General features: G+C 36.9%; 1 protein-coding gene across 14 annotated transcripts in view; it reads left to right on the plus strand.

Moving 5' to 3' along the window:
• Positions 1-22,125, plus strand: part of PARD3B (par-3 family cell polarity regulator beta) — a 1,164,360-nt gene that overhangs the window by 621,174 nt on the left and 521,061 nt on the right. For 13 of the 14 annotated variants that reach the window (XM_055573198.1, XM_055573199.1, XM_055573203.1 and 10 more), the window contains 6 exons: positions 321-409; positions 6,161-6,247; positions 11,992-12,117; positions 14,420-14,778; positions 17,458-17,597; positions 18,697-18,825. In XM_055573198.1, coding sequence (XP_055429173.1) covers positions 321-409; positions 6,161-6,247; positions 11,992-12,117; positions 14,420-14,778; positions 17,458-17,597; positions 18,697-18,825 — 930 coding nt within the window. The remainder of the gene's footprint in view (positions 1-320; positions 410-6,160; positions 6,248-11,991; positions 12,118-14,419; positions 14,779-17,457; positions 17,598-18,696; positions 18,826-22,125) is intronic. The other variant, XM_055573202.1, reaches the window with a different exon arrangement.

A 22,125-nucleotide genomic window follows, 5' to 3' on the forward strand; every position in this document is an offset into this window, starting at 1 on the left:
CCCCTTTTCCTTGCTGATTTAAAACACTCAGTCCCCAGTGCTTATGGTTGAGTAGCAGGAAGCTAAATGATGTATTCCAAAGCTCTTAACATACTGCCTTGTGTAAATGGTCCATGTGAGTATTTCAGAAACCAAACGGAAGAGAAAAGAGCATTGAAAACACTGAAAAGATTAACACCTTTTTCCAGCCTTCAAAGAAATCGGAGTGCACTGTATATATCCAGAATAAAACCATTTATTCTCTCCCATTGAGACTTTTTATTCAAATTTTCAATTCTATGTGCATAGCATCCACATGCTTATGGTTTGTTTCACTACAGAATTCCACGGAGGAATTAGAAGATGGAGAAGTTATGAATGGTATGCAGACAGAACTACTGACATCACCGAAAACGATGGATGTGTTGAGGTATTCTATTTATGTGAATAAGAATATTTTATTTCAATTGAATGTTTTTTTAACTTATAGTTTTATTTTATAGGAAAGATCAAGATAAGAATACTTGAGTGAAACCTAATTCTAAAATTAATTGCTAAATTACTTTTCTTTTTTTACATGAGAAATTCCTGACAAACACGTACAAATGAGACTCAATCCTTCCAGCCTTTTTCTGCAACCTAGATTTCTTAATTGTTTTTTTCTTCTCTTTGAGCTACAGCTTAAAGTGAACATTTCAGAGTTCATTGTGGTGTGGTGTTCTACTTTAACATTAGCTCTTTGAATACTACTTTGCACTGCATTTTAACAATCTTGCAATATTTACTCTATGTATATAAAATGAACCTAGCCTATCAATGCAGATTTTTGTGTTTTTAATGTAAGTAATTTTTATACAAAATCAGTTGTTCTCTTGGTTATGGGCACTTGCTTTGCTCTGTGATAATTTTTAGCTCGTCCCTAGCTACTGCCTGGGTTCAAATTCCGGCTCTGCAGCTTATTAGTTCTAGAAGCTTAGGCAAGTTGCTCATCAATCTTTGCCTTAGTTTCTGTTACGTAAAATGGAAATAATACTAAAACCTTCCTTCAGAGTTAACTGTTAACTAAACTGTTACCTAAAGACAAAGTTAGTTAATAAAGTGCTGTGAACAGTGCCTGAGGCAGAGTAAGCCCTGTTGCTGTTGTTACCAATGTCAACATCATCATCATCTCTATTTTCATCACTGTCATCATCATTTCTGAAGTTGCTTCAAAATTTGCATGAAAATTTTGTGTCTAATAGATTGTTGGCTTTAACACTGGAGAGTGATGCTTCTGAGATTGGTGGTCATTCATTCATTCATTTAGTCAGCATACTTCTTTCATTCAATCCAGTTAGTTATAAATGCCAAGCATGTTACCTGGAATTAATGTAAGAAAAAAAAATGTGTGATCATCTTTTATCCCACTGCTTTACTGTGTAGATTTTCCTCAAGCTTACAATTTATGGCCATATGACAGTTACTCTTTATTTAGATTGTGTTTCTTTTATTAATGAGTTGCACAATATTAAAAACTTGATGCAGGAAATCTCTAGGGCCCTGTCTTTTTAGAAGCTTGATAAGATTATTTTTGGAGGTAGACATAATGAATGCAATACTCTTATTCTGTTTGCCTTTAATTTCATTTTTCTTTACATGTTAGCTTTTTGGAAAGTTTGCTGAAGTCCCTACTAAGTATTTATAGAGTGAACAATTGTTTGGTTTACAGCTACATGAAAAAATTAGCTAAGCTTTCTCTAGATACAAGGGATTCAGAGGAACGGAGTACAAGATTTTTTAAAAATAATATTTAATTAAAATATGTGTTTGATTATCCCAACGGACTTTTTGTATGAGTTTTATTATCACTTTTAGCAGGCTAAGGAATTGTAGTTGAGAGCAATTAACTTCTAGAGACCCAATCTACACCCACCACTCTTGTCTTCAAATCCTTTGACTCTAGTGTTACATGTTGTGTGTGCCTTCTCTGATTCCTGGGTGTTTTATTTCACTTTGCCTAACCAAGACTAAGAAACTTCACGTTGTGAGCATCAGTGTAGAAAAAGTCATCTGAAATTAGTTTAAGGCCAAGTTCAGAAAGCAGAGTGAGTGAGTGAAGTCGCTCAGTCGTGTCCAACTCTTTGCGACCCCATGGACTGTAGCCTGCCAGGCTCCTCTGTCCATGGGATTTTCCAGGCAATAGTCCTGAAGTGGATTGCCATTTCCTTCTCCAGGGGATCTTCCCAACCCAGGGATTGAACCCCAGTCTCCCGCATTGTAGACAGACACTTTATCGTCTGAGCCACCAGGGAAGTCGAGTGAGTGCAGACTCCATTAAAGACTCTTGAATGGAGGGAGGATGAGAAGAAATGTGAAACTAAGGGAAGGGTCAGGAAGCTGGGGTGGGCAGGTGACTGCAGCAGGAAGCCTAGAGATTACATTGTAGGGGAGAATTTTTATGTGTATAATGTATTTGTATAATGTTCTCTCTTTGTTTCTTTAATGCCAACAACTCTATTAGGAACTTATCTTAATTCCCTCATTGTTCAAATGAGGAAACGTACTTTGGTACTTACTTTAAGTGATTTACGCAGACACCTGCCTCAAAGCCACCAAAAGGATGCACTTTCTCTGTAATTTCATAAGTTAATATTTCCTCCCAAAACAAAGCATCTCCCTCTTCCTGCCCTAAGTTCTGTCTCTTCCTTACTTCTGTCTCTTTTCTTACTTTAAGATTGACTAATCTTAAAGACACTGTGCATTTGTCTTTTGTGGAGAAGTTAGACTTACAGCCATTCATCTGCAGCCCCAGTTGTATTCTTTCTCAGGCTTCATGCCTTTCTTCTGGAAGGAACCAAGTGAAGCACTTTCCATCTAATTCTTGCCATAGCCATTCACAACAGGCTCATTTTAAGCCACTGATTCTGTACTTTCACTCATGCAAGTGAAAGTCGCTCAGTCGTGTCCGACTCTTTGCAGCCCCATGGGACTGTCCATCTAATTCTCCAGGCCAGAATACTGGAGTGGGTAGCCTTTCCCTTCTCCAGGGGATCTTCCCAACCCAGGGATCGAACCCAGGTCTCCTGCATCGCACGTGGATTCTTTACCAACTGAGCTATCAGGGAAGCACTGGGTAGCCACTGGTTCCAGTAACTATTCAAATCAATTTTGTCAGTCAGACCTTAGAACATGTAACTTGCTTAACACTATTCAACCTAATGCTTGATGACTATCTGCATTTGTGTTGGTAGATCTTAGAAAGTTCTATAGTTAGCTATTTTGAGTTTAGTGAAAGTTTCCAACTTTTCTTTTTGTAACTGAAATATTTTTTTTCCTTTGCCCTAGAGTTCATTTTTTGTCTCTTTTTCATAAGTCCTGCCGATCTCTTTTTTCTTTCCACTGCTCAAATAGCCTTCTCACCTCATTCTCTACATTTTCTATTTTCAGTCCACCTCCAGAACATAAGTAAATGTGTATATACCCTGCTCACTCGTCCTTGAACTCTATTCTGCTTTAACAAATAACTTTAATAGCATATTTTTACATCTTAGTAAAATCTCATTTTATGAGATGTGTATTCAGGTAACTGCATCTAGCCCTCCTTGCTTTGTTTATCTTCCATGAGGGTCTTTATACAGAGATTTCCATAGAACACCACTGAGTATAAATAACACTGAGTGGTTTTATTTTTCCCCTTTTAAAATAAACTTAAAACATAGACTTGTCTATGATGTTTCCTTTTTCATATGGCTTTCCTTACCATCTTGAAACAGATAATGGATAGCAATTTATAAAGATCTGGTAAACATAGTCTGTAAAACTTGTAATGGTTGTCTATAGCACTAATAGATCTAATTCTCTAAGTATCTACATATTACAATCAACAAAATTGAAAGTCTTTTATGCTCCTTTTTTTGGGATAGTAATATTTTTGTGATAGTAATTTAACATGTGTCAAATATTATGCCAGCCAAAATAATTGTGACTGTCACATATAAAGAGAGCATAAATGTTTATTCTGAAATACTGAAAAAGAGAATCTTACAAAGTTGAAATGAACCTTAATACTGTATCCCCCAAAAAAGTTTTAGTGTTTTGAAATAAGATTGATTACTTTAACAAATTATAGGATTTGCTTTTAAGTGAATGTAAAAATGCAAGGTTAATGATTACTAAAGAGTAGGTATCAGTCTGATACATTTATTATGTCTTACAGGAGAGGCTATGAGTGGGATAAAGAAATACTTGCAAACGAGAAAAAAAGAATCCATAAAGCCATCCTAATTTTTTTAAGCTGAAATCTTATTGTCTAGACTAAACATTTATATTCCAAAACCCTCTGTATAAAACATATGAATGTTATCTATCAGCATGTGGATATTTAATGCACTTATTAAGAAAGATTTGTATTATGTTCTAGGTACAAAACTGTAAAAATATATTATAAAAGGTAAAGATAATAAAGTTTCAATGGTTAAACAAGGTTTTAGTCTGTTTTTAAAAGTCTTTGCAACATTATAGTAACCCTAGAATGTGAATGCTTTGGGTTTAGTGTTTCTCACATACCTAAAAATGTACTATAAATCTGTTATTATATAAAAGTTATTTCTTTATGGTCCATTGAAAGGTACAGAACCTTCTTTTCCCACCAGACATTTTATATTCAGGACCTATAATGCATACTTATATATATTCAATAGTATTTCCTATGCATGTATTCATATAGTGTCTATGCTCACACAGGAAGTATAGAGAAGAATATATTTTATTCCATGATACTAGCACTGTAAGATTTATTTTTTTCCTAACTTTTATTCTAGGGTTCTGTTATAACCTGCTTGACTGAACAAATTTTAAATATATCAGCAATATCTGAGCAAAACTCATTTGAAATTTATTATCAATTTTGAAATTCCATCATATTCCATAAATGTTGGAAGCTAACAGGCTCTTTTTTGCAGTTCTTAATGATAATAGGTTTGCAATGAAAACACATTAAAAATAAGCCTAATCCACTGATGAGAATATATTTAATGTATTTATTTTAGATTGCTGATAATTTAGGGAGTACTTCATGCAGAGTGAATTCATCAGGTACTTTGCGTTCTTAATGCTGTTCTCAACTTTCCAGCAAGGAGCCAAAATTTCCCCGTTTTCAATTTGGAGCAGAAAAGTATTTGTAGCAGCTGTAGCTCTTAATTTGACATCTAGTTTCAGGTCATTTTCATGTAAATAGGAAACAATAGAGACCTGCTTACAATTTCCATAATGGGGATGTTTGCTTCAACTTATCATTTTCCTCTGGCAATTTTATTTTCTCTCTCTGGGATTACAGGAGCCAATAATTGTTCATGGTTATTATTTTTCATCTTTATAAACACTTGTTAGTTCCACTTTCTATTACTCAAAAGCTCACAACACCTTGTATATTTCAGTCATATACACTGTCCATTAATGTTTCTGGCTCATCCTTTCCTTAATCTGGAGTAGGTTAGGCAGGTCAGGCTTTCTATTTCTTTCTGTAATACATTTTCTCCAGGCTTTGCAACTTCTTTTTATACCTCTTAAAAAAAAAAGTAGGAGGTGAAAATTTGGAATTGTTCTATTGAATACAGCTGATGCCTTATTGAAAGGCTAGTTCAAGTTATGATGTATAAAGCTTTGAACATGCCAATATGTATTACCAACTGTGGCTTCACAGTTGTTTAAAATGTAATTTTGTGCTTTTTCTAATAAATACATATTTTATTTCATTTTTCCTCTGTTCTGTAGGAAAAGCCATACTTTATATTTATGCATAGATATGCTTGATTCCATGTATTTTATCCTCTATACAGTAATTTTCAAGTGTGTCTCAATAGGGAGAAATTTCATTTTTTGTGTACATCTTTTAAAATATGTTGATTTATGCAGATTAAGTTAAGTAGGAAGTTATTTTTGTAGGTAGTCATTTCCATTTGTTCCTCTTCTAGGAGAAAAAATAAGAAATCAGATAGCCTTTTAAGCATTTTATTTCCTGGATCTTCTGAACATTCCAGCAAATCATGTACTCCTTTGATTTCATCTTTGCTGTTAAATTTACAGTAGTTGTTAAAATCCAAGGTTCTTTTTTGGTTTTCTTTTTAATATGCCACATCTGTTGTTTTGTTTTTGTTTTGGCAAAGACTCATTTTTACTCTCTTTTTCTTTTTTTCTGTCCCAGTGATATGACAAGAATGGTGGAGATTTCCGGGGAAGGAGGCCCCTTGGGAATACATGTAGTGCCTTTCTTTTCATCTCTGAGTGGAAGGTAAGATGTTTTCCTTATATCAGAAGCTCATGCTAATGAAAAACTTGACTTGAGCTCATTTTCCCAAACATTTTTTAGAAGAGGATTAAGTGTATGTCTCTGTTATTTAGATGGACACCTCAGTACATGCTTCTATTGGCCACTTATTTGTTAGAAATAAAATAATATCACTTACTTCTAGGATACAATGGAAAAGAAATCATGTTTTCTGTATTTACAATTAAGTAAGAAGTACTTTCTTAAAGTATTCTTATCAGTAACATATAAACAGAAATTGTGAAAGACTTTAACATGTGGTTAGATAAATACAGCAACTGAATTTTTTAATGTTCAAAAATGCACTTAAAAGAAATATAATAATTCCAAATTGATATTTCTTGATCTTCTTCATGTTTATGGAACCTCTAATAATAAATATTTTAATATTCTAAGTATATATCAGAAATTCAATATATTCTGATTGGCTAAGTAGCAAAATGCCTTTATTCTGTTTATTTTGTTCCAAAATATAATGTAATCAATCAAAAATAATTTGATACATCCTTTTGAAATTTTAAAGACAAATTGATAAATTCATGCTAGTAAGTGGTAATATTATTGTGTCACCATTTCTTGAAATTCATGTCTACTTAACTGGATGTATGGAGAAGGAAATGGCAACCCACTCCATTATTCTTGCCTGAAGAATTCCATGGACAGAGGAGCCTGGCAGACTACAGTCCATGGGGTCACAAAGAGTCGGACACAACTGAATGACTATCACTCACTCCTCGCTGACTGGATGTAAAACTTGTTTTACTGATGGGAATTAAAATGTGTGCCTGAGAGTTAATGTTAGTACCATTTTAACAACCTTATGAAACTAGTATTAGATATTATATTATTTTTCAAGAGGATGGCTACCTTGAGGACTAGATTGATACTGACAAAGGCTGTCAAAAACTTGAAGAAAATCAGTTTCTCCCTGTTTGACATGATTTAAATTATTTTGTTAAATTTATTTTCTTAAATGTATCATTAAAAAGGCAAAGCGCCTGATTTTAGTTTAAGTGATCGAAGACCAGAAAAGTCAGTTGATTTTCCTCAAGGTCATACAAAATCCAAATCTCTTGATTTGTCCTCACTCCATTGTTCTTTCTAGAACAAAACTTTTCCCAAAGGTTATATGTATTAATTTACTGGTTCTGAATATTTATTCAATTTTGTCTGCCATATAGTGGCAAGAGCAGATTTAGTCATGATATTTTGGTTGGCATCATTTTCAGCAGGTAGCCATCTGCTACCTGTAATTGCAAAGTCATCACCTTTTTTAGCAAATAACATCTGATGCCAAGCTCTCGCTGGAATGAATGTCCCCTAAAAAGAAATGAACTGAAAAGCTAGTGGCTCTTATTATCTCATTTCCTGTATGTGTTAATAAGCATGTTTATAAATGTTATGGGTTATGGCACAGGACAAGCTGAGGTTGTTTTTGATAGACAGAGCAAGTATTTACCCAGTTGTCACAAGAAATTCTAATGGCTTTTGGCAGAAGTGTACTGATAGAGCTTTGTGAAATACGAGCGTGGCTAAATTACTAGGCCCTTTAGCTTAATGAGGCTGGAATAGAACACAAGATCATCCCAATTTTCAAACCATGAAGAAATATATAACATGACAGTCACCCTACTTCAATTTCAGTCGTTCGGAAAACAAGTTGACCCTCTAGAGTAGAAATCATCTTCTCTCACTTCAAATGAGGAAAACGCACTACAGTGTATTGATTTGCTCCCTGCTCCTTCCTGGTTCTGATTTCTAGCATAAGCCTTGTAGAACAGGAAGAAGAATATTGGACTTGGACTTGAAACAATTGGATTTGGATCTCAGTTTTCTCTTTTGAATAACCTTGAGCAAGTCCCCTAAACTTGCCTCTTGTGAATACTTACTTCACATCAAGATTGTGGGGATTAAATGGCATTAAAAATATTAATACTCCTTGTAAAACACACAACCTATGAATGTGTAAATTATTAGGACTATTACTGTTTTGTCTAAAACAGAACAGCTTGGTGCAGAAATGAACTTTTATAAGTTCATGGTCAACTTTTCAGTAACTTTGTGAAATGATTGTATGTGTGTGTGTGTATATATGTGTATATATATATATTGCTATCCACTAGTATTACAGAAAGGAAATTTAATTAAAAAACATAAAAAAATAATATGGAAGTGGAGACATGAGCCAATAAAAGTTAAGAAGTAATGAGTACAGGCTGAAACAGCACACTTAACTCAACCCATGTGTCTAGAAGCAACTGCATATAGAGCGTGTCAGACAAGTGTCTGACTTCATCATGCCATATGGTCACCCTGTGTGAGCACAGAGGGTGGGGGGAGTTAAGGTCATAGTGGTAACTTAGTTCTTAATTTCCTTCCATTTATTGGTTTATGTCATTATTTTAAATTAGAATTTACATTTAATTATTTACTAAGACTACTGTAATTGGCTTTGCCTTTAATTTCTTTTTTTTTTTCTTTTACAAAAATAGAGCCACACCTGTTGTAGAATAAGATCCATAATCAAAGTTAGAACACCCTGAGTATAACACACTGACTGTTATACTAGACAAGGCCTCGTTGGATTCACTGGGATACAGAATGCTGCTTAAATGGAGAAAAATTGGCTTGCGCGATAAAAACAAAAAAAATGTAAAAGAAAAAAAACACCTAGAGTCCCTGCAAGTAAAAAGCAACTTGATTTCATTAAAAAAAGAAATATATATATATAGTTTTATTTTAGAATTTAAAGCATGAAATCTAATTGTCTGTCAGTAAATAAAGATAGCATAGTATACCTGCTTCACAGTAAAAACAGCTAAGTATGAAACAGAAGAAGGAAGGAATGGATGAAGAGGGACATATAATGTGAGGAAAAGATATGCTCAGGTAAAAAGTCTCAGCTGGTGAGCGACCAAGGTGGTGTGATACTGTGGGGAGAAAGGAGGAGGCAAGCAGTGGGCAGATTTGTGCCTACATGATTATTAGAAGCACAAGAAGCAATTGTTACACCTCTCATTCTGCTGGGCTGTGGACTTCAGCCTCCTTATCAGTGCTCCTTAATGCAAATTAGTTTGTTCATTTCAGCCTGTAACTCTTCTGCAGTGTTAATTTTGACGTCTCAAAGAGCCTTGGTCCCAAAGGAGATAGCTCCCCACAGCCCACCCATTAGGGACAAAGAGGAAAAAGAGAGTCTTTCTTCTGTGAAAATACTGGTCTGGATGAAATCAAACTGGAGGGAATCCACCCCTTCCATTGAATAAAGAAGGCAGGAGTGGTTCGTTGCCAGGGACCAAACTAATAAAATCAGCCAGTTTTACATTTTACCAAAATTACCTCTGACACATGGGTTTTACAGTTGGGCTTATTCTGTCAATAAATTTTTCATGGGAAGTTAGGTTATTTAGATGAGTGAGGTTCACATAGCATACTCCAGCTGTAATATGCCAGCTAAATTGCAACCCAGTGGCCTGAAAGAATTAATTCATCTCCCAAAATGTGAAATTAAATCCTAGGGAGCAACATTACATGACTGATGATGTACTGAATTAAATTAAAGGAAGACTTGAATGCTTGTTAAAAAAATATCGCTTACATAAACTAGTTTATAACCACATGTGAGCCTCCTAATGGATCGTGTTATTGTGAATCCACCATAACAAAAATCCAGAATGTGAACTATTAGAGAGTTGTTTAATTTAGGAGAGAAACACTATTTTGTTCTATTTCTTTCTTCCCCCCCCCCTTTGTTTTTTTTTTGACATGTCAAATAGTTCAATTCTTAATATTATGTTATGAGATTAAGGTGGGATTAGTACCTTACAAATATTAATTTAAATCTCATATTCTTTATCACATAGTAGTGTTGTCCCCTATTCTCCTTCACACAGAATATGACTAGTTCACTAACCTACTAGAATTCGGAAATTAAGCATCAGTGCATGCTTGGCTTGTGACCCAGAGCCTTCCCCTCAGTAGGAGATGGCGTGACTATTTGCTCTCTCATGTATCAGCCCACAGTGTTCATTTAACTGTTTTGCAGTAGAAATCTAAACAGCCCTGCATTTGCCTCTCCTCTGGCCTTCTTGAGATGACACAGGTTCATCAGATGAACTGAATTCCTGAAGGCAGAGGCCCCACCCTGTGGCAACTCCAAACAGGAAGATGGTTTCCTCCTCCATTTTCATTAAAGACTCCTCTTTTTCCATGGCGGACCTGACTATTCACGCATAAAATGTGCTCATGTTTTATTTAGATTTGACTTAATGCAAAGGGAATACGTAATAGCATGTAAGACACCTGTATGGAAGAGTATGACTAAGTAAACAAGAGGATGAGGGAAGAAGAGGCTGGGGGGTTGCTATATCTAGCAGACTCCTCATGGAAGATGTTATCTGTCTTATCCTGAGAAACATGGGACCCTTACATGCCACAAGGAACAGGGAAATCCCTCACATGAGAAATGGCTAAAATATACACAAGTTTGGTTTCTTTTAGTTTTCAGTTCAAATACTACCAGTATGTAATAGGTGCATCCAAGTACACACATATACACACACAATTCTTTCTTGTTATTGCTGTAGTTTCTTTTCTCCTGTTCTTTTTCTCCAACTCCCTTTTCCTTCCTCCTATTTTAAGCCACAGCTGTGAGGCACCAATAGGCATGGAGTATCCTCTCTGAATGCAGATTCTTCCTGGTTGAAATTTTAGACAACTCTCTCCAAACTCCTGCTTTCATCTGGCCACTGTCTCAGAAGTGTGGACTACTCCAGCCTCATCAGATAAGTCCATCAGCTAGCATTCAAGGCCCCTCCACGTGGCACTGGCCTCCCCATCCAGCACGCGCTCCCATCCTGCTCCACTTACACAGACACACCCGGTCACCCTGTCTCCATGTGTTCTCTGTCTCCTCCAATCCAAATCCCATTCATTCTCCTGATCCAGTTTATATCCTACTTTCCTCCCAAATTCTTCTATGAAGACTCGGCCTATTGAAAACTCCAGATTTTTTTGTTTTTTTTTTTTTTTTTAATTTCCCCTGTACTCCAGGCCGGTACTGAGCTGTCATCCTGGTCCTATAGCCCTGTTTCATATCCCTCCATCCAAAGTGCGTAGAGAACACTCAACACACACTTAATTCAGTGACTCGAACATATGGGACCAAACTTTTTTCTAAATTGAGTGATGTGGTCTGTGCTAAATGTTTTCTTCTTAAAATGCATATAATTAAAAGAGGTAGGAAGATTGCAAAAAGACTATTGTGAAACCTAATCCTCTCCTGTTATCAAATGTCAAGTGCTCCCTCGACACCAACTCAAACTTACTTATTATAGTCAGCCCTTCTGTGATGCCCTCTCTAAACCACAAATCCCATGTGTCCTCAACTCCACTAAGCGATGCTAGCCTTTTCTAAGTTTAGTAAAAGCATGAGGAATGGATCTGTTGATCAATGTGCTCTGGGTTGGTGTTTATGTATATTTGTCTTAGGGGGGTAGTTTCTTCTTTTAGTGAGTTGTGAGGGTAGGTGTGTTTTTCTGATTTTGTTTTGTGTTTTACTAAAGATTTAAAATAGCAAACAGTTGCCTGGATGTAAAGCATAATTTCTTTCATAAGGAGGAGTTAGTACTCACTTCTGAACGGCTGCAAGTGGAGAAACAACTTGCATATTATTATTCAGTCATTCTCTTCGATCTAAATGTTGCATTCAGGATTCTAGGACTCTTCATTCGTGGCATTGAAGAAAACAGCAGGTCCAAACGGGAGGGACTGTTTCACGAAAATGAATGTATTGTAAAAATCAACAACGTGGACCTCGTAGACAAAACCTTTGCTCAGTAAGCACTTTTTTTCTTTTTTTTACTTTATTGCTTCCTAAAATGCTTATTATAATCATTACTGTACTCATTATGATCAAAACTGTAGGTATAATTTCTGGTTAGTTCCCTTTGACTCCAGAACATCCATTTTCAAATGCATCCTGTGTTTGAGCATACTCAGGGGTGGCCTGCACAAGTCCCTGACAGCCCGGAGAAGGACAAAGTATAGAATGAAGCAAGCCTTCTGCCTAGCTGTCTTTCTGTGACATCAATAGACTGGTTTGTTTTTCTTGGGATACGGGTCAGTTAGACTGGTATTTAATGATTCTTTTCACAGACTGTTAGTTCGGCTTATTAATTAACTTCCTTGGTGTCAGCAGTCTTCCTTAAACTAAATATCTGTGAGAGATGTCTATGAGGACTCACTGAATAATAGAAACAAATGAAAAAAAAAATAGAATACTCTCCCTCAAGAAATTATTTCTCTGCATGTGAAATGTTATAGGAATAGGTCTTTATACCTAAGAATTAGACTATGCAGCAGTGTACATATGCTTTTTAAAATGTATATTGGCATTGCAATGGAATAAGGGACTAATTACTAATACCCGTTAGTAATCATCATTGGACTCTACTGTTTCAAACAAAACAACTCCGCCTTCTCTGTGACCATTAGTTGCCAATATTATGTTGGGTAGAAAGGGTGAGTAGTTGTGGACGGAGTGGCAGTGGGCACTAGCTGCTTCAGTGTAGGAAAAAATGAAGCCTCTAGAGACTATTTCTGAAAATAATGAATAAAAGGCAAAATTATAATTATTATTTTTATATGTCACTGTGCTTTTTACCAAGACTTAATAGTAATGCAAGGCAGACATTACTTCCTGTATTACTGAGGTGGAAATCAAGGCTTATAAAATTTCAATATGGACTAGGAATTGAATCCTAGTCAAAAATCTACCAGAGGAGTTGGGCTGTCTATATGAAGTCTTCTCCCTTCTCCACTAGCAATGCAAGCTCTTCATTAATAAGGTGAGGAGGTGCTTAGATAGCAGTTGAAATTGTGATTAATTTTTATTTGGTGTGGCTGCTAGTAAAAAAGACCTGAACTAAAGGTATCTTAAACAAAATTTACCTTTTTTAAGGACAAATAAGTGTGGAGGTAGAAGTCTAGACTTAGTTTGGAGGGCTCACCATCATCAGTGAATTAGGCATCTTCCATCTTTCTGCTTGGCCATCCTTTTTATGTGGCTACTATCTTTAAGCTATCTCGTGGTCACAAGGTAATTGCTTGAGTTCCCTCCATCACTTCTGAGTTTCAAGAAATAGGAAAGAGAAATGGAACAAAAAAGTTCCTGCCTCCCAACTGAGCCAGATTCCCTATTGCCCTTCATCTCATTGATAAGAAAGCTGGGAAAGATTGTTGTTTTACCTGGTCATAAGGTATAAGGAGGCATAGGAAGAAGGAAAGAAAAAGTAGTAGGAAATTTGAAGAAAAGCACAAAGTACTAAAACAAAAAAAGTAAAAAATGCAGGTACTCTTTAGTGAAATAAATAACAGAAAGTATGCATTTTGCGTTGACAGTCCACTGTGATATTTGGCACAGTCAACATACCTACTAAATGTCACCATGGAGAACCGTCTGTGTCAAAATTGAGCTTCTTGAACACAACCCACATTAGAAAAGACCTGTCCTACAAAATAAAGTCCTAAAAGGAAACCAAATGATAATCTGATGACCACTATCAAAGATTTTTTTTCTTTCCATTTAAAATTAGAGCTTTCTTTTATGTTGAGTTCAGTAAACACTTCTGGATAGAATTTCAGATTTAGAAATGCTTAAAAGCTGTGGGTCGTTAGACCAGTTAATCTCTCTGAGCCTCAGTTTCTTCATTTTGCAAAATAAGACCTAAGTATACCTACCTAACTGGAGAAGGAAATGGCAGCCCACTCTAGTGTTCTTGCCTGGAGAATCCCAGGGACAGGGGAGCCTGGTGGGCTGCTGTCTATGGGGTCACACAGAGTCGGACACGACTGACATGACTTAGCAGCAGCAGCAGCATACCTACCTAACATCGTTGTTAAAAAAAAACTGAAAGAGAGCATCACGCATGTTGCTAATGCAGACATAGCCCAGTGCAGTGGCACCTCATGAGCAGGGCATGCGTGGTAACTAGCACTTAGTTAGCAAAGTCATATTGGTAGTAACAGTGAGAGCGCCTCCTGTGAGTATGCTCCTGGGCTGCTCCCATAGCTGTGACTCTGGGTGCTTTAGACAGCATGCTGGGACATAGGATCACTATACATTCACTGTCTTTCAAGGGCTCAAGACCTCTTCCGTCAGGCAATGAAATCTCCAAGTGTGCTCCTCCGCGTGCTTCCACCTCAGAACCGGGAACAGTATGAAAAAGCAGTCATTGGACCTCTAAGCATTTTTGGCAACAATGATCGCGTGTTGAGAACAAAGGAGCTGCCTCCTGTCCATGGAAAATCAGGAATAAAGACAATAAATCTCACAGGAACAAGCAGTCCTGAAGAAGATGCATCAACTTCCCTGCAACAGAGCAAGAGCCCCCGAGTACCAAGACTAGGTAGAAAACCATCCTCTCCCTCACTCTCCCCACTCATGGGGTTTGGCAGCAAGAAGAATGCAAAGAAAATTAAGATTGACCTAAAGAAAGGTAATTATTAAATTATGCTTAATAGCATTCTATTATTGTAACATGTAAAATTGGTTAAGAGAAATACATTAAGGCTAATTTTGTTAATTCTTTCATTTAATTGAATCAAAGAATAAATTGAAGTGTATACTGCAGTAACTTAAATTTCTTGAAATTGTAGTATTTCCTTATTCTTTTTTTTTTTTTCTGGAGAGTATAGATTATTTGAAACAAGAAAGTGATAAAGACATGCTGGGAAGTAAAACCATTACAAACTTGATAGGAGCAAAGTGATACTGTATCACAACTTAGACTAAATAGGCACTGAAATTCAGTTGTCTCTGTTTTGAGCGAGATTAGGCTTCCCTGATAGCTCAGTTGGTAACAAATTCACCTGTGGTGCAGGAGTCCCTAGTTCAATTCCTGGGTCAGGAAGATCCGCTAGAGAAGGGACAGGCTACCCACTCTACTATTCTTGGGCTTCCCTGGTGGCTCAGCTGGTAAAGAATCCTCCTGCAATGCAGGAGACCTGGGTTCAACCCCTGGGTTGGGAAGATTCCCTGGAGAAGGGAAAGGCTACCTACTCCGGTATTCTGTCCTGGAGAATTCCATGGACTACAGAATCCATGGGGTCACAAAGAGTCAGATACAACTCGGCAACTTTCACTCACTCACTCAGTGATTTTTGAAGCATCCTTTAGTCCAAGTCTGAAAAGCCCGTATTATTGTTTCTCGTTCTCTAAGATAGTTTTATACCAGCAAAAATTATTCCTCAGCAAATACGGGGTAATTAGTGATTTCACAAATTCAACAATGCAAATAATGTTTCAAATATTTTTAATTTCAAAAGCATATATAACCTTTCATTTCTTCATCTTATTAAAAGTTTTTTATCCGTTTCAAGCCCAGATCAATGACTAGATCGTGTGTGTTCATACATATTTATACAGTATTATACATGCACACATACACATTTATGTATTTCTGTGCTTTTATTTTGTGACTCCTCCTCATAGTCCCTTCACCCACTGAACCTTCTGCAATCCACTGGGATTTTCAGGACTTCATTCAAAAGAAACCAATATTTTATGGATTCCTGTTGGAATTAATAGAAAATATAATGATCCAAAGGTAGTTTTTGAATACATATTAACATATATTTAAAGCATGTAACATATGCCTTTAATCAGGATATAGAGATTATTCTGAAAGATCCTCTAGTCAAAATTTTGTCCTCCTATAAGAATTTTATACTGGGAAGAAAATGTATTGACTAGGATGCACAATTAGGCTTTTTATATAAATGCATCACTTGTACTTTTCATACAAATTATGCAGCTATGTATAAGGCATGGGGTTGAGTGCTTTGAGGATAGAAAAATTAGACATGGAACGTGACCTTAAAAATCCATCAGAAAGCTTTGGATGCAAAAATAAAGGATATTACATCCCAGAGCTGTGTTTTAAGAAGATTAATCTGACAGCAAAAAGATATACTAAAGAAGAGAGCAGATAACAAGGGATCAGTAAAGGGTGCCCAGTGTAATATTTATGCCTAAATCACTGAGTGGGTGTAGATGGAAAGAGAAAGGAATTACAGTTATTGTTGGTTTTCAGCCAAGGTGGCTTGCACGATGGGGATGCCATTACAAGAAATTAGAATTTTAAGTGTAAAAGGCCAGGATCTGGGATGGAGAAGGAAGTTTGCAGTGAAGTTTAAAGCGCTGGTGATAGCCTGGAAACTGACACCAGAGAGATTAGAGCCAAACAAATAGATGTCGGTGTCATCTGTAGAGAGATGGTGTTTGGAGACAGGAGCCAGGCAAGACAGAGTCTAGAGGACAAGTTGTTCCAGATCCTTGGGGAACATCTGTGTTTACATAGGACATCAATGGGTAAGAGAAAGAGTGACAGATGTGTTGTGATCAGAGATGTAGAAAAATAGAAAGTATAAAGAAAACCAAGTATATGAAGTATATGAAAACCAAGAGAGGAGTTAATTTCAAGAAAATGGTTGGTGAGAAGTGTCAGAGCTAGAGAAGGGGAAAGATCAGGATAGGAAAAATGACTGATATGGTCACAGATAGGTCATTGGTAGTGGAAGAGTGAAGAAGCAGTAGGACTGAAGTAAGGATTCTTTAGGGTAAAGAAAAATCTAAGCATGTCACAGAGTAAAAAATCTAAGCATTCACACAGAGTAAAAAAAACAAAACTCAAAAGAGATTGGCCATGTAAGAGAACAGAATAGGAGTAGCAGGAACCAGTGATGTGGCGATGTGATGAAGTACACAGAAATGGAGATGCAGGTGGAGAGAGAGCCATGGGCTGGCTAGTTGATTGAAAGCCAACATGTCAGATGGCCTCTTGCTTCTCAGGGAAGTGTGAAGTCAGGTTATGGTTTATTAAGAAGTCAGTCTCCCAGGTGTATGGATAACATGTGGCATTTTTTGTAAGACCTTAATAAAAGAAAGTGTTACACATCTACACTGGCCCTAAATTCATGGTAATATAATCATGGCCTGTCAAGAACTGTAATCTGTATTTAAAACTAGAAACTCAAACATATTTAAGATATTTGATAGAATGTCAGTATTTCACTTTTTCTATGTTAGTCTAAATTAGGTTGGTTTAACTATAAGACTGAATATAATATTTCTCCAGCTGAAGGTGATCATGCATTTTCTTGGTCTTATACATTAGGGCCTGAAGGACTTGGTTTCACTGTGGTTACCAGAGATTCTTCCATACATGGTCCAGGTCCCATTTTTGTAAAAAACATTTTACCAAAGGGAGCAGCGATAAAAGATGGCCGCCTGCAATCAGGGGACAGAATTTTGGAGGTAAGAATTAGAATGAATATCTTCAATAAAATATTTCTTTGTGTTTAAGTAAATGAAATTTATTAAATTTTGAATTAATTATATTTAAAAGTGTACTTGTAGACAAGATAAGGACTTTAATTAGAAAACTGGTTAATCAATAGCTAACTTTGTAAGTCCTCAATAAGGGCAGTGATATGGAATCAAATATTGAAAAGTTTTTCCTATCTCCTCTTTCTTACTTCCACCTCTTAGAGTTCCTGGGGGATTTGAGTCATATCCATCAGTTCATCATATATTCAGTTAGAGCTAAGAATTGCAAAGTTGCACTCAAGTGCTTGTAATAGTTTCTTTAAACTTCTCTAAGAATGGGCCAGTCAGTGTTAGTTCAGTCTGTGCATATGGAGAAGTATTTGGGATACTCAAAGGAAGAGGCTTTCTTTTTTCCATTTATTTTTGTTTAATAGTATTATCTTCTTGTCTACATATATTGTCAATTTACCTTTCAAGAAATAGTCTTCATGGAAACTGACTGGTTCGGTTTAATTTGCCCATGACATGGAAGCAACACCAGAGCTTTTTTATAGTTCTAGATCATGAAAGAAAATGGTTCAAATGATTAATGTAGCCCCAAATTAGAATCTCCAATAATGTATGGTAACCTAGTTACTATAACTTTCTAACATAGAGAACACTGTAGAATTATAACAAAAATTCATGTCTGCAAGAATTGACCATGTGATAAAAATCCATTTCTCCTGTTTATATTCAGTGGAGAATGGTACCAGTTAAGCATTTGAAATCAGCTTACTCCCTACTTGAGGAATGATTCTCTGGTATCTGTCAGTTTGATTTGTCTTCTCTAAGAATGTGATGTCTTAGGGAAAAACTGCCGATGCCAATTACTGAATGTCTGAGACTGTCCAGTGCCATAGTAATGATGGCTGGCATATTGCTAGTATCATAAACATGATTGGTTTGGACTCGCATACTCAGTTTTCAGCTTCCCAGAATTTCCTTGATCATGAGAGCCCATTTGCTGCATGCTTTCAAAAACCATCTAGGGTGGACAAGGCTGGCAGTGTTGTAATTTGGCTGCTTATATGCTTGTCTGCATTAGGTCAATGGCAGAGATGTCACTGGACGAACTCAGGAAGAGCTTGTGGCCATGCTGAGGAGCACTAAGCAGGGAGAGACTGCATCGCTGGTCATAGCCCGCCAAGAAGGAACTTTCCTACCCCGAGAGCTGGTAAAACACAGTCATACTGAGTTTTCAGCAAAGCACATCATACACTTACTGAATTCATAATAGCTGAGAAATGAGTTCTAAGTCATAGGCTTAATTTGTTGGGGGAAAAAAAAGAGTGAATCACACAGAGAGTTTTGCCCCATTTGGAGTATCACTGTTCTAGAAAGATGATGCAGTGAGATGGGTAAATGCAAACAGTGCTTCAAATATATGAATATGAAAACACCCTTCAAGGAAGCAATTTAACAATATTCAACTTAATAAAATGCACATTGAGTATATGCTATGGCCTAGGCCCCATGCAAAACACCATCAGCAGAAATGTTCACGGTCCTACTTCAGTGCAGTTTGCAGTCCAAAGGGAAATTAAAATATAACCAAATATTTTAAATGGTGATGAAGATTATGAAAGCAAGCTGCAGAGTGCTACAGTAATACCTTACAAGGGAATTAACTTCACCTTAAAGCCTGGGAAAGACAGCTCAAGAAAGAGAACTTCAAGTCTTATTAAAAACGTGTATCCTTTGACCTAGTAACTACAATTTTAGTAATTTGTCCTAAACTAATCATCAAAGATGTGGGAAAAATTCTTCTACATTGATTTTTTTTCTCCAGTCCTATTTATTGCAGTGATATATTGAGCACAGTACAACCAGGAGGTATTGGTTAAATAAATAACTGGATAGCTTTCCAATGAAATATAATAAGTACTTAAATCATCTCTGTGAAGAATTAATAAGAATATGAGAGAATGTACAGGATATATTAAGTAAAAAGTTGGGCATGAAGTGATATATACAGTATGACAATAACATTAAGAATCTTTATAAACTATCTGGAAGGAGATGCACCCAGATTGTCAGTGCATTATGCCAGATTTTCATTTTCTCGTTTTTTTTTTTTTTACTACTGACACATAATATTTATTGTTGAAATATTTAAGGATGATTTAGAAAATTCAGAGGATTTTTATGACTAATAGTATAGAAAAATAGATATGAGAAAAAGGAATTTTAATTATCTTTTAATTTTTATTTTCTTTGAATCTATGTAAGAAATGGCAAAGGCACATATGGGTAATATGATAGGTTTTCCTTTAGTTAGATCATAAGAACAGTGAGTGTTAGTTGACAAAATTGAGTAAGGCTATGGTTTTTCCTGTGGTCATGTATGGATGTGAGAGTTGGACTGTAAAGAAGGCTGAACGCCAAAGAATTGATGCTTTTGAACTGTGGTGTTGGAGAAGACCCTTGAGAGTCCCTTGGACTGCAAGGAGATCCAACCAGTCCATTCTGAAGGAGATCAGCCCTGGGATTTCTTTGGAAGGAATGATGCTAAAGCTGAAACTCCAGTACTTTGGCCACCTCATGTGAAGAGTTGACTCATTGGAAAAGACTGATGCTGGGAGGGATTGGGGGCAGGAGGAGAAGGGGACGACAGAGGATGAGATGGCTGGATGGCATCACTGACTCAATGGACATGAGTCTGAGTGAACTCTGGGAGTTGGTGATGGACAGGGAGGCCTGGCGTGCTGCGATTCATGGGGTTGCAAAGAGTTGGACACGACTGAGCGACTGAACTTAGAACTAAGAACTAAGTATAGTTAACTTGAAAAAAAAAATTTAGTACTGATAATTGCTATCACATATATAAATTATTATTATACAGATTAGAAAGTAAATTTTAACCTGTTGCTTCAGATAGTTTATGTCCATTAATTTACTTACCTATTAATCCAACAAACAAATTGTTGAGCATGCATTGTGCACTAATTTGAGGGTTCTGGGGATAAAAAAATAACAATTAAGACTAATTTCCTGCCCTATGTGAGCCTGTTCCAAAATAAATGGTTGGAAGTGCTAACATTACAAGCACTTTCTAGCTGTTGGAGCTGTCCAAGAAGGAAATAGATTATTTAGCATACTGAAACAGAACCTGCCTCACCATCTGTCAAAGATGCTCTAGAAACAGTTCTCCCATTGGTAAGATGATAAGACTAGACAATGTCTAATGCTCTAGAAACAGTTCTCCCATTGGTAAGATGATAAGACTAGACAATGTCTACTCTGGGTCTAATATTGTGTTGCTGCTGCTGCTAAGTTGCTTCAGTTGTGTCCGACCCTGTGCGACCCCATAGACGGCAGCCCACCAGGCTCCCCCGTCCCTGGGATTCTCCAGGCAAGAACACTGGAGTGGGTTGCCATTTCCTTCTCCAATGCATGAAAGTGAAAAATGAAAGTGAAGTCACTCAGTCGTGTCTGACTCTTAGCGACCCCATGGACTGCAGCCTACCAGGCTCCTCTGCCCATGGGATTTTCGAGGCAAGAGTACTGGAGTGGGTTGCCATTGCCTTCTCCGAATATTCTGTTACATGTGTTTAAATACAAGTTTGAATAGACAGCCTTCCTGAACCAATGCTCATATATTAACCCTCCTTAGTACTAGCCAAAGGCACCTCTTCTTTCTATGTTCCTGTACCATAGAGTTTCTTTTTGATCTTCCTTCTCTTTCCCATCATCTTACCCATTTTTCCTTGTATCCTATTGTATGCTTTGAGAAGATCCATGATAAAATAGGGAAGGGTAGATGCACTTACCATCTCCTTTCTGCTAGTTGACCCAGCCACTTTGGAAGGCAGAATCTTGAGTTTCTGCCTCACCTCACTGAAGCACCTTACAGTTCCTAAAGAGATATGCTGTCAAAATTTGAAGTCTTGCCTGGAGAATCCCAGGGACTGGGGAACCTGGTGGACTGCCGTCTATGGGGTCGCACAGAGTCGGACATGACTGAAGCGACTTAGCAGCAGCAGCAGCAGCAGCAGACTTTTAAAAATCTAAATCCAGATAGATTTTTTTCTTCCATCTTTTATTTATCCAAAGACCTTGATCTTTTTTCTACAAGGGTCAAAGTGAAAGGGAACAATATAAAAAGGGGCTTCCCTGATAGCTCAAGTGGTAAAGAGTCTGCCTGCAATACAGGAGACTGATTCAATCCCTGGATCAGGAATATCTGCTGGAGGAGTAAATGGCAATCCACTCTGATATTCTTGCCTGGAAAATCTCATGGACAGAGGAACCTGGCAGACCCCAGCCCACAGGGTCACACAGAGTCAGACAGGCCAAAGGAGGCAGCATGGATATATAGCAGGAAGCCCTTATACTTCTTGTTCAATTTTTGGTTGCTGGTGATAAAAACTCAAAACAAAACAAAACAAAAACCTCAGTAGGACTATATACTTGTTTAAGGGATAGGAGAACAAGGAAGGAACTTTTGACTCTGTATTCTGATGAGCTATGGTCC

The sequence above is a fragment of the Bubalus kerabau genome, chromosome 3 (assembly GCF_029407905.1).
Source record: "Bubalus kerabau isolate K-KA32 ecotype Philippines breed swamp buffalo chromosome 3, PCC_UOA_SB_1v2, whole genome shotgun sequence".
In the NCBI taxonomy this organism is placed as follows: domain Eukaryota; kingdom Metazoa; phylum Chordata; class Mammalia; order Artiodactyla; family Bovidae; genus Bubalus; species Bubalus kerabau.